Source organism: Hevea brasiliensis, chromosome 3 (assembly GCF_030052815.1).
Source record: "Hevea brasiliensis isolate MT/VB/25A 57/8 chromosome 3, ASM3005281v1, whole genome shotgun sequence".
In the NCBI taxonomy this organism is placed as follows: domain Eukaryota; kingdom Viridiplantae; phylum Streptophyta; class Magnoliopsida; order Malpighiales; family Euphorbiaceae; genus Hevea; species Hevea brasiliensis.
Window position 1 is genome coordinate 27,049,775 of NC_079495.1, and position 13,061 is coordinate 27,062,835.

Below are 13,061 nucleotides of genomic sequence, written 5' to 3' on the forward strand. Positions count from 1 at the left end.
TTATTAAATATAAAAATAAATATAATTATAATTATTTATTTTAATTTATTTTATTTATTATAATTACTGTCACAACTATCATCAATAGGAATAGAGTTAAAAACTTTTCATCGAAGGTCAATTAAAGGTGTACATTTGGTTACATAAATTTAACTGAACTGAATTAATTTCTTTTTTAATCGTTTATTTATCCAACTTTGAAATGATATTGAATCAAACTGAATTGAAAAAAAAAATCAAAATTGATCAAAATCGAAAATATTTAGTTGATCATCAGTGAACTAACTAAAAAAATATAGTATATATTTTATGTTATTAATTAATTAATAAATAATAAAAATATATTTATAATTATTTTTATCTATGAAAATAATAAATATGATTTATTATTAGTAAAAGAATAATTTTAAATTAAATAGTATTAATAAAATTATAAAAATTAGTCAACATCAAAATACTATATCAAAACTTTACATAAAATTCATAAACCTAAAAACTAAAATATAAATGTAAATCCTAAATAGTTAGACTATATGCATAACAATATAAGATTAAAAAATAATAATTATTAAAATTAAAAAGACATAAAAATTAGAAATTAATAAAACAATAAAGTAAACATATTAGATAAAAATAAATGTATATTTAAGTTAATTAATCAATCCAAAATTTACATGAGAGTTAAGATTAATAGTTTGTCTACTTATACAAATATAAATAAAATGGCATAAAGGATAGAAAGCTAAATGAGAGGGAAGGGGAAAAAAATTATATCGTACCCATATAAGGAGAGGGCAAAAATATAAATTAGAAAAAAATTCCACGTGATTTGAGATTATATGACAGGAAATTATTAGAATGACTTGTATTTAATTTTCAAATAATTACCAATTGAATTTTAATACCAATCAAATTTTAATGTGCGAATATAAAAGTTTGAATAATTAAATTTTAATTGAACTTTTATACTCATTGAATGACAACTAAGTAATTTTAATGCTTCAGTTTAAATTATAATAAATAAATTATAAATTATTAGTATCAACATAAATTTTGAGGGCCAATCAATAAAAAGATAAAATTTGTTATATGTATTTGAGATTTTTATAAATATTTGAGGGGTTAATAAAATATTTAAGTGACCAATTAATGAAAAAAAATTAAATTTTAATACACCTATTAAAACATTTATAAAAATATTTGGATGACAAAGGTTGCCCCTTGCCCCCCTGGGTCTTGCCCTGACCACCACTATTATCGTCACCACCACCACCATTGCTCGGTCACCTGGCCACCACCACCATCAATTGGCCACCACCACCACCACTCGACCACTGCCTCTACCAACACTTAACACCGCTACCACCACCACTGCCTAACAACCACCACCACTCAACTGCCTCTAGTAACACTACCACCATCACCCCCATCCTGTCACTAGCATTGCCATCACAACCACCACTACTACCACCATCCAACCATTATTGCTACCACCAGTTGGTTGCCACCCCATCATTATCACTTGACCACTACTAACTCAGTCTTTACCACCATAAATAAACTAAATATTAAAATAAAAATTATCATTACATTACATTACATTACTTATATTTTCATATTACAATCAAATATAGAAATGTAATGACAATTACATTACACTATATCATTCATTTTATTACATGATTGATTACATTATATTGCATTACATCATATCAAACATAACCTTAATTATTATAAAATTATGATTTATAAAATTTTGAGTTAAATAGAATTAATAAACATATAAACAAATAAATCAAATTTGCTGAGCATTTGAATCATTAATAAAAATATACAATATTTTTTGGTTTATTAATATTTTATTGAAATTAAACTAAAATGTTTTAATTTTAAAATTTAACCAAATTGTATAAATCAATTTGATTTGGTGGGATTTAAAGGTTTCAATTGAATAGTGAAGATTTGTTGCATACTAGTTAAGCCTTTAATTTTTTTTTTCTTTATTAAAAAAGGAAAGTGTTTATGCAAAGATTACTCCTAATAGCATTCAGGGAACTACTTCCACAAAATGTGTGGTAGGCATTGACCAAATTGAGCAAATTCTTTAGAGAATTAACTTTAACAACACTTAGAGAAGAAGACATATTATGACTCAATGAAGAAACTCCTTTAATATTGTGTAAACTAGAGTGTATATTCCCTCCAAGCTTTTTTTATTCGATGGAAAATCTTCTGGTGCATTTGGCATATAAGCATTGATTGTAGGTCTAGTGCAATATCAGTGGATGTATCCATTCGAGAAGTAACTAGTTTAATGTATTATTGTATATTATTAATATATGGAGAATTAACCTTGCTGGGACTAAATAGTTAGCCATGCAGGTACTTTAGGGAGTTAAAAAATAATGTGAAAAACAAAGCCAAAGTGGAAGGTTCCATGTGTAATGCATACTTAGTTGATGCATGATCATTTTGTGCTCATTATTTTGAACCACATGTCAACACAAGGCATTAAAAGGTTCCATGCAACATTAATGTGGTTGAACATATGGATGAACATCTAGGGAATCTATCAATTTTCACTCATTCTAGTAGGCCACTAAGAAAAGGAAAGGTTAGATATCTCACAAAAGAAGAATTTTAAGTAGCATAAATGCAAATCTTATTGAATTGTACAAAGGTGAAACTATACATTGAGTAGGTTAGATGTCAAACCATTTCTTAAAGGATCTATTAAAGGGCCCATTAAGAAGTGTTATGTCCTATAATGGTTATGTAGTCAATGTTGTAAATTTCACATTATAAGTCATGGTTCGCATAGGGCAATAATGAATAGTGAGGTATGCATTAGGGGACTAATTACAGTATTGGCAAGACTAATCATTATGGATAGTTAATTAAAGTGTTATAGTTGGAGTACCCTGGATTACCAATTAAAAGAATTATAATGTTTAAATGTGATGGGTTTGATCCAACACCAAATGTGGAAACAAAGATTTATCCAAAATATAAACTTGTGGATATTAATCATAAACGATTCTTCAATTAGTATGAACCAAGTGGCACAATATTTGAAATTGATGAAGAGGACGTTAAGGATGAAGAGGAGCTTCAATTGGACTCAGAAAGTGACAAGGAATATGATGAATATGATAATGATATTGATTAGATTTAGGCATTTCTATTAATGAATTTATATTCCTAAACCCAAAGTATAAATTCTAATTCCTGGAAAACTCTATCTGTATTATGTATAATAAGTTGAATGAAAATAATTAATTAAGACAATTTTTTATGCAAGATGTGAGGCAATGATCACAGGGGAGGTTCATTGGGCCATTCACAGTCTAGGCAGTTACTTCTATAGGATGAGCCCGATGATCAACAAGACCAGTTTGCACAAGGTCAACCTTAGGTTCCTTCACCATCGACTTGGTGGTTAGTGCTAGATCTTGAGGGGTCTTCTGCTTTAGCATAGCATCGAGCTGTACCTCTACCTCCACCTCCACTGCCTATTACCCCATCTTCTGAGCTTATAGTTGGATCAACCTTTGGTCATGGAAGTCAATCAGCTGGGGCCATACCATTATCATCGATGGATGCCCTATCACTCACTACCTTTGGAAGGAAGAAACGAATAAAGATCATTAATGGTGCATAAGTATTAAAAATTAAGTAGCTTTATTTATGATTTGTTATTACTTGTCATTGGCAATTTAAGTACTAATGCATACATTTGCATAAAACTAATATGTTTGTTGTCTTTTGTTTGTACAGTTTACATCCATCTAAGGAATATGCCAAGAAAATGAAGAATATCTTCAAAAAAAGGATGGACTAGGAGGGGCATTGATGGAAAATTGTCACATCTAAAACAAAGGAGTTTTGCTGGGATGAATTTTAGGTAATAAAGTAAATATTTAAACATAATTAGTTATCTGATAACTAGTTTGCATAGTTTGTGAAACCTCCAAAAAGAATGTTGCAAAGAAATATTGTTTAAGTTGTGAGAATTTGCGAATTAATGTAAAAGAACACAATTAAAGTATATTAATGCTTAGAGATTATATTTACAGCTTGTGTGTTGAGGATGTTGAAAATATATATTGTTGTGAGCTGATGTAGTTAGGGTGGATGTTGTTTGTTGTTGAGAATATATTAAGTATTTTTAACAGGTGTAATTAATGCCTAATAAATAGGTAGGACTATCCAAAATTAAGGGAAAATTTTTTCAATTTTTATTTAAAAAAAGTTATCATACTAATACAATATTATTATTTTTATTTGTTTACTACATAAATACTTCGATTGATAAGAGGTGACTGCACTTGTAAAAGAAAGCTTGGAGGATTAAGATTGCAAAGCACTATAGGGCACTAATGTGCAATTTTAGGAAAGGAAAAGCCAAGGTCGTCATGCCTGATAATACAATGCAAAAATGGAATGAGGCATGGAGTAGCCCAGTGTTCAAAGCCAAGAGCCATCAGTTTATTGTTAATTGCCGCAGTGAGATAAGGGGAGCTAGGGAAGGCATTTCTTGACATATAAGGGGCTCAATTTCACATGATACTCACATAAATAGAATGGTAAGAATTTCATAAATTAGTAGCAACTAATTGAACATTATTATATACATCATTAAAATCATTGTATCTTTTCAGAAAACCCAGCTTGGCTGAAGACCTCTTCCTTATGAGCTTTTTTCCATAAGACCCGCACTAGGAAGGGCACCTTCGATATGGTCGATGCACGAGCACAATCAATTAAAGTAGGAGAACAATTATTTTATTTGTCTTTCAATTTTAGGGGAAAAAGAATAATTGAGTTTTTTTATTCAATTATCATGACAAAATGTATTTAAAACATTTGTATTGACTTATACAGGAGGAGCAGTCAACTCTATATTATCAAGTTGGTGGGGGAAGGAAGGGGGGGGAGGGGAGAGCAAGGTTTGTGGCATTAGATCCCAAGCATTAGTTTTCTACCCTGGCTTATTGCATGGATCATTTTCTATTGCATCCCATCACACTTAGTCAGAGGCAATGGAGGAAGAGATTCGACAATTGACCACATTGTCATGACTCCAAATGATAGTCATGCTGCAATAAAGGAGAGAGACGATAGTGGAGCAAATGTTGGTGGCAAGAGACTAATGGTGTGAGCAAATGCTGGAGGAGTGCATGCAAGAAATAATGCAGAACATGATGGTGCAAATGATGTAGGGTACATAGTCTATAGCCCAAGCCCCAGATGATACTTATTAAGACGATGCTAGAGATACCAATGGTGGTGATAACGTTGTTAATGATGATTAGCTTGTTCTTTTACTCTTATGCTATTTTATTTTTTCATACAATACATTATTGTGAATCCTTCACTATGATATCTATATATAATATTGATTGATATTTAATATTTGCTAGCCTGATATCATAAATATTGTGATATCAAGCATTTAAAATTAATAGTATATTATATGCTTCAATTCAAGAAATAATGTACTAAATAAATAAAAATAAAAATTTTATAGCAATTTAAAACATATTAGAAATGGAAATTCCGTTTCTAATATAAAATGGCAAAGCGTTTAGTTTCAAAGTAGAAAAAAAATATTTTTACTTTATTATGTTTAGAAATAAATTTGAAGTGGAAACTCCTTTTTCTATTTAGAAGCCAAATGTATTTCAGTTTCAAAAAGTGCATGTTTTATTTTTATCTTGCTTATTGTAGTGTTAAAAATCAATTGCAAACAGAAATCCCTTTCAATTCACTAGAAACTGAATTATATCGATTTTTAACTTGAAAATGGAGTTTGAAACTGAAGTTCATCAGTTTCTAAGTTTAAAATAGAAAATTCAATTTCAAATCAGTTTAGAATCAGAAACGAACAAAATATTTTGTCTTTAATTTATTTAGAAACATGTGATTTGTAAATCGAATATTTTGATTTCAAATCAATTTCTAATTTTAATTGAATTTCAATGTTTTAAAACCAATTTTTTGGTTTCAAATCCTCCTTTTTTCTTGTAGTGTTTATAAAGTATAATAGGGTATCCTTTAATATATAGTAATGTAATAGAAAAGAAAGCATAAAAGCATTATATGTTGAGCTGTAGGTAGGGCTATTCACAATATAAATGCACTCGAGCAAACTGATCAATCCAACCTGACCTAAACCATAATAATCGATTTGATTGACAATAATTAAGTCATGTTAGTTTATTTGTTTTAAAAATGTTTTTCTTGATTAGTTTGTTTTCATTCATTTTACACCCGATATTCTAAACTGTAAATTCGCCATCTCTCATCCTCTCGCCTTTGATGTTACCTTCTTGCCTTCGACAACATCCCCTGAGACATCCATCATCGCTATGGATGACACCTCTGATCCATAGACCTTCATTAAGGTGCCATTGAGCTAGGCTTTGATTGACAAGTAATTTAAATATTTTTAAATTGATATAGATTGATTAATCAATAAAAAAAATGATTTCATGGTTGTCACGAATCTTCTTCATTGTTTTTCTTTTCAATTTCACTTTTATTAATTGATTTTATGGTGGATTTTCTTTATTGTTAACTGATTATCGAGACAGATGAGTATCCAATTTTGTGCCTCTTTAACTAATTATCAACAGAAATTTGTGTTTCTATTGGATTGCTTTGAAACAAATCTATGTTTTTATTGTTCTTTTTATATATATATATAGTACTAAGACTGTGTTTCTGTGTTTCTTAACCTTTTTGCTTTAAACTAGACCAAGTTGCAAATGATATCAAAAATGTGTTTCCAGGTTTTCTGGTTTAAATCTTTGGTATAAATCTGTTCATGTTTTTATTGTTATCTTGGGTAGGCTTTCTCTTTTATTTATTTGCTTCGTCACTTATAATTGAGTTGTCCAGTAAAAGCCATGCATATGGTGATTATGCACTTATTCATGGGTTAGCAAACTGCTAAAATGAGGGAGCAAGATAAAGGTGTTGTTCAGAGTTAATAGGCACAAATTAAGAGGTGTTTATGCTACAGTAGCTAAAAATAATAGTTCGTTGGTCTAGAAGCATAACAGTAGTTAGAAGGGTATTCCTTGGACCTTGGCAAATATGATAATTGCTTTTATAGTCATTTAGCCCATTAACTTAAACTAAACTAATTGCAGATCTTTCTCTCTCTCAATATATTAATAATTACAAATTTGTTCGTAATTGCTAATATAGTCATTATTCCTTCATAAACAGTGAGCATTATTTTTGTGCAATATCAATATTGGGCATGCATATTTATGTGAGCTTCACCTTCAAATTAACTTTTGTACTAAAAATGATATGCTGTGAATAAGTTTAATTATGTAGAGATTCTATAAAGAGTGGAATGTAAAATTCATATGGGACAGTAATAGAAGATATTATTAATAATTATAATCCAATTTTAGGGTAATGTGGTAATGTGCTAGTTTTTTTTTTTTTTTTTTCTTGTTTTGTTTGTGTGTGCTTTTTTTTTTCTTTCCTTTTAGTTGGGTTTTATTTGGTTGATTAGTTTTGTTTGTGTTAAAGTAGAAATGAGCTGTAAAAATTAAATAATTTAAAATGAACTACTAGCCCTTTTTTCGGCTAAGTTATATGTTCTTGATGGGTGCATCATGCAATTTTGTTTGGTTTTCAGTGATGCAAGTTCCTAATGAGTGTCCCAGCCTATTACATATTTAATCGATATGCATTTATGAGTGTCCCTTATAGATCAATAGTGCTTCAGAAGCTGTAGACTTCTTGTGAAGAAGTCATGGTAGTATAGTATGGTTTTACAAGCAATATCACATAATTGCTTGTAAACAACTTCTATTTTATTGTAGTATAATCATGGTCAATATAGTATGGTACTATAGCATGGTAACTTTTGTTTTATTTTGTGCTAAGAGGAGCATATACTTGAATTTATAGCATGGTGTGAATATTTATATTTTCATTCTTCATGTGAATGGAGTGACTTTATTTGGTTGAGACTATAAAACGGTTTCAGACTTTCAATTAAGTATTGAAATTGTAAATCAATATATACTAATTACCTTATTTGGTTGCAGGCCAAATTCTTTGTTTAATATAAAATTTCTCTGATTATGTGTTGTTATGAAAAAGAAATATATATCTAATCAATTTTTGAGTATTTAAAATTTTGGAGAGTATGGTATTGAAACTTTTTGCTTTCTCATAGTAATATGCTGGTGTTTTTCTAATATATATTGTGCTTTTTGTTTTTCTAGAATTTTCGGAGTTATGTCAACCAACAATTTGAGAGTAGTTTTCCACTACTAACAGAGTTTAGAATTACTGAGTTATATTAACAAAATTTAGTGGTGCTTATTCATGCAAAGTTTCAAGCAATGTAACCAAAATTGAATTAAACATTTTTAGTTCATTTTTTTTTTCATTATATATTCATTACTATATGTGGGGATTAGAGGGAATATTTACATGAATATTTAAAAATTATTATTATTTTAAATTTATCATATTATTTTTAAATATGACAATGTGGTAAATAAATTTTTATTATTATTTTAATTTATTGTATTGTGTAATAATATTTAAATTCTATAAAAAATATTACATGGTATAAAAAAATTAGTAATATGTATAAAAAGTTAAAATTGTCAAAAAAAATTATATAATTAATTTATATGTTTTTTTATTATAGAATAAAAAACCATTTTAATTGGTACAAAACACACAAGTCATGCAATCAATACTCAGCTGACTGACTGACCAACCAATAGATTCTTAGAGTCGGGTTGAGTCAGTTGTTAGAAAAATAACAATAACAATATCAATAGGTTTCGATCATGTAGTTACTCTTCTTAAGAGAATTATGTCCCCCCATTATGTTGCTGCTGGGTAGTTTGAAGAGATTCCTTCAGGATAATAAAGCCAAAACAGAATTCTAGATAGTAATTCCAGAATTCTCCCAAGAACGAATTAAAGAATAATAATATTAATTGTAAGTAGAACTGAAGAGAAGAGATAGAAGAGTGAAGGAGTGGAAACATAAAAATTATTAGATTAGAACATTGAATTCAAATATTTTCTTCTAGGGTCTCATGCATCATGCAACATTAATTATATACCTAATTGATTTCAATGTTCAATTGCATATTAAAACACTTTTAATATGTATTAGGATCTATATTTGCCATTTAAGATTTTTGAATTAACAAATTAATTCATTAGAACCCTAGATTAAAAGAATAACATGTGCACTAATCTTTTGATGCACTGTAGATGTAATTGGTACATTTGGGAAGCACCTAGGACCCCAATTATTGTCCCTCTAGCTTGTCCACACCAAGATCACCAATGGCCAGCCCCTAAACCAGCTTTTCAAGCCTTGCCAACCAATTGTAATTTAGGTTTTTGCCTTTAGAGAGGTTGTAGATATATATAGGGCACTAGAAACAATTTCTAGCAATTTTAATTCAAAGAAACTTGGATTATTCTCTTTGAATTGATGAGAGAAGATGAAGAGAGGAGAGAGAGCTATGGGTGGTGGTACACTTGAGAGAAAATAAGAAGAGTGGCTGATTTTTATTTTCTCATAACATCATATTATATAATTAGGTCATCACTTAAAACCCTTGACATATGTCATCGCCTGATTGCATCTTAATTTTAATTGACCTAATCACATTAAGCCAAGTGTCAAAGGTAGACTTAATCTTGACTTTGATCATCTTGCATGATAGGAAGACAAATGACAAACCATGATTCCATGTGTCAAAATCTCATGGTGCCACATGTCACCCTGTGAAATAACCAAATTACCCTTGTGTTGTGATTTTGAGTTCTCAACCCAAAATAATTATTTCTCCTTTTTTAATCAATTTATATCAAATATAAATTAATTAATTAATCTCCATTAATTAATTTCTCACAATTAAATTCATATTTAAACACTTTAAATATAAATTTAACTTATAATATACATCAAATAACCTAGATTTGGTTTCAAGCCATGCTAGGGACTTTGCAATCTTATTGCAAACCAAACCTATTTAATTAATCAATTAAAATCTTTAATTAATCAATTAAATCACATTTAACTTGGTGATTACTTGTGTATATGTGTGACTCACTAGGCTCATCACTAATTAGCAATGAGATATGATATTAACTCTTAATATCATCAGAACTCTTTCTTACTATAAATGATTTCTCTAAATCATTTTAGGCACCTCACAGACTATGGTTAACACCTAGCATAGCATGCCATGGCCACCCAATTAGTAATAAGGAATACCTTAAATGAACCTATAATCATATGTTACCATGCACTAGAATCTCTTTGTTATAAAATCCCAATTCGAGCTGGAGTCATGGTTTATGTCAAACCCCATTTGCTATGAATATTATGTTCTCTTTTAATTCCAATTCTTGATTAAAAAGATTTTCTCATCAGAAACTATTTTCTGATTAAATCTGTCTGTCCTGGCCAGAAACTTGAGATATCAAGAATAATTAAATGAACATAGGATTTTATCCCTATTTACTTAGGATAACAGATTCTATCTTGATCAACACCTACCTCCATATATAACTAGTAGGAGCTAACACATGCCCAAATACCCATACACAGTACAAGTATGAAAGCAGTATCAAACTCAAACCACCTATATGCAAGATAACTGTGTTATCTCAGGTCTAAAGATTATGTGCACTGATATGATTTATGACAATGCATTGACAAGAGTAAACTCCACGTGCTTGTCATAAGTGTCACTGGTTCATCCTACTTGTCATGTATAAGTGCCTATCATGTTTGTTATATGGCATGAGACTCACCATTCCATCTTATTTATATCTCATATAAATACCTTGGGAACAAACATAATTATAATCTTTCTAGATAAGTCATGTCCTTATTGTGAAGTATCCTCAATTGTGAACCAATTTATGATACTTTGTGCTAGGAATACTGTCACTCATATTCTTAACAACTTAAGAATATAATTTCTAACAAAATATCAATGGACCTTTTCTATTACACATAAATACATTATGTAAATAGAAAAGTGAAATTGCTTTTTATTAATAAAATATGTACAAGATACATACTAAATGATATGCTCTAGGGCATACTACTAATAATCTCCCACTAGCACTAGAGCCATTCATTACAATATCTTAGACCCATCTTCTCAAGATGTTGGTCTAACTGAGCTTGTGACATAGGCTTAGTGAATGGATTAGCTGGATTTTTAGCTGATGCTATTTTCTGCATGGCTACATTGCCTTGCACAACTATCTCTCTGATAATGTGGTAGCGCCTTTCAATGTGTTTGGATTTCAGGTGAGACCAGGGTTCCTTATATCCAAATAGCCTCTTTTGTAGCATTTGATGCAGTAATATACTCAGCCTCTATAGTGAAATCAGCAATCGTACTCTGTTTAGAACTCTTCCAATTGACTGCACCTACATTACAAATGAACACATACCCAGAGGTAGACTTTCTATCATCGATATCTGATTGGAAATCGGAATCAGTATAAACATCCAATTGCAAGTCACCACCTCCATAAGTCAAGAATAAATCCTTAGTTCTTCTCAAGTACTTAAGGATATTCTTGACAGCTATCCAGTGTTCCAAACCTAGATTGGATTGAAACCTGCTAGTCAAACTAACAGCATATGAGATATCCAGCCTAGTACACAACATTGCATGCATCAAACTTCCAATAGCCGAAGCATATGGAATCCTAGCCATTTTATCTCTTTCTTCAGCTGTCTTTAGAGACATCTTTTTAGAAAGGTGGATACCATGTCTCATTGGTAACAATCCTCTCTTGGATTCAAGCATTTTAAACCTCTTTAACACCTTTTCAAAGTATAGACTTTGGGATAAACCAATTATTCTTTTCGCTCTATCTCTATAGATGAGAATCCCAAGAATATAGGTTGCCTCTCCTAAGTCTTTCATGGAGAATGTATTTGACAACTATACCTTTACAACTGTCAACATACTTATGTCATTACCTATCAAGAGAATACCATCCACATATAAGACAAGGAATGTGATAGCACTATCATTAACCTTCTTATATACACATGGTTCATCCACATTTTTTATAAAAACAAATGACTTAATGGCTTCATCAAAATGGGTGTTCCAACTTCTCAAAGCTTGTTTCAACCCATAAATGGATCGCTTTAGCTTGCATACCTTGGAACCATCTTAGGATTCAAAACACCTAGGTTGTTCCATGAAAATGTTTTCTTCAATGTATCCATTAACATCCATCTGCCAAATCTCATAATCATAGTATGCAGCTATTGCTAATAGAATCCTAATTGATTTAAGCATGGCAACAGGTGAGAAAGTCTCCTCATAGTCGATTCCTTACCTTTGGCGAAACCCTTTCGCTACTAGCCTTGCTTTATAGGTTTCTATCTTTCAATCAGAACCAATTTTCTTCTTGAAAACCCATTTATTCCCTATAGGTACAATACCTTTAAGTAGGTTAACAAAATCCCAAACTTGATTCTTATACATGGAATCAATTTCGGATTTCATAGCATCAATCCATTTTGAAGAGTCTATATCTGATATAGCTTCTTCATAGATAAGTGGATCATGTCCATGATCTACTTCTTCATGAGTAAACAACTCTTGTTCATCTTTATGAAGAAAACCATATCTCACTGGTGGGTGAGATATCCTGGTTGATATGTGAGGAATAACTATAGATGTTTCATCAATAGGTGTAGGTTGACTAGATGGATCTATATCCATTTGATCTGTTGGTTGGTCAGAATTCTCCAATTCTAACTCTATTTTCCTTCTTTTGCCTCCTTTTTTGAACAAAATGTTGTTCAAGTAATGTGGCATATCTACTTACCGCAACCTTTTGTGATGTAGGCAAATAAAAATAACATCCAAAACTCTCTTTTGGATATCCAATAAATCTACCCTTTTTTTATCTGGTTTCCAATTTATTAGTGTTCAGCTTTTTGATATAAGCTGGACAACCCCAAATCTTAACATTCTTAAGACTTGGTTTTCTTCCATGCTATATCT

At 30.3% G+C, this 13,061-nt stretch overlaps 1 protein-coding gene across 1 annotated transcript in view; it reads left to right on the plus strand.

Moving 5' to 3' along the window:
* The first annotated feature begins 5,077 nt into the window (after positions 1–5,077).
* LOC131178352 (cystathionine beta-lyase, chloroplastic-like) overlaps positions 5,078–13,061 on the plus strand; it is an 81,944-nt gene continuing 73,960 nt past the window's right edge. The window contains exon 1 of the mRNA XM_058143313.1: positions 5,078–5,155. Within this exon, the coding sequence (XP_057999296.1) occupies positions 5,078–5,155 (78 nt within the window). The remainder of the gene's footprint in view (positions 5,156–13,061) is intronic.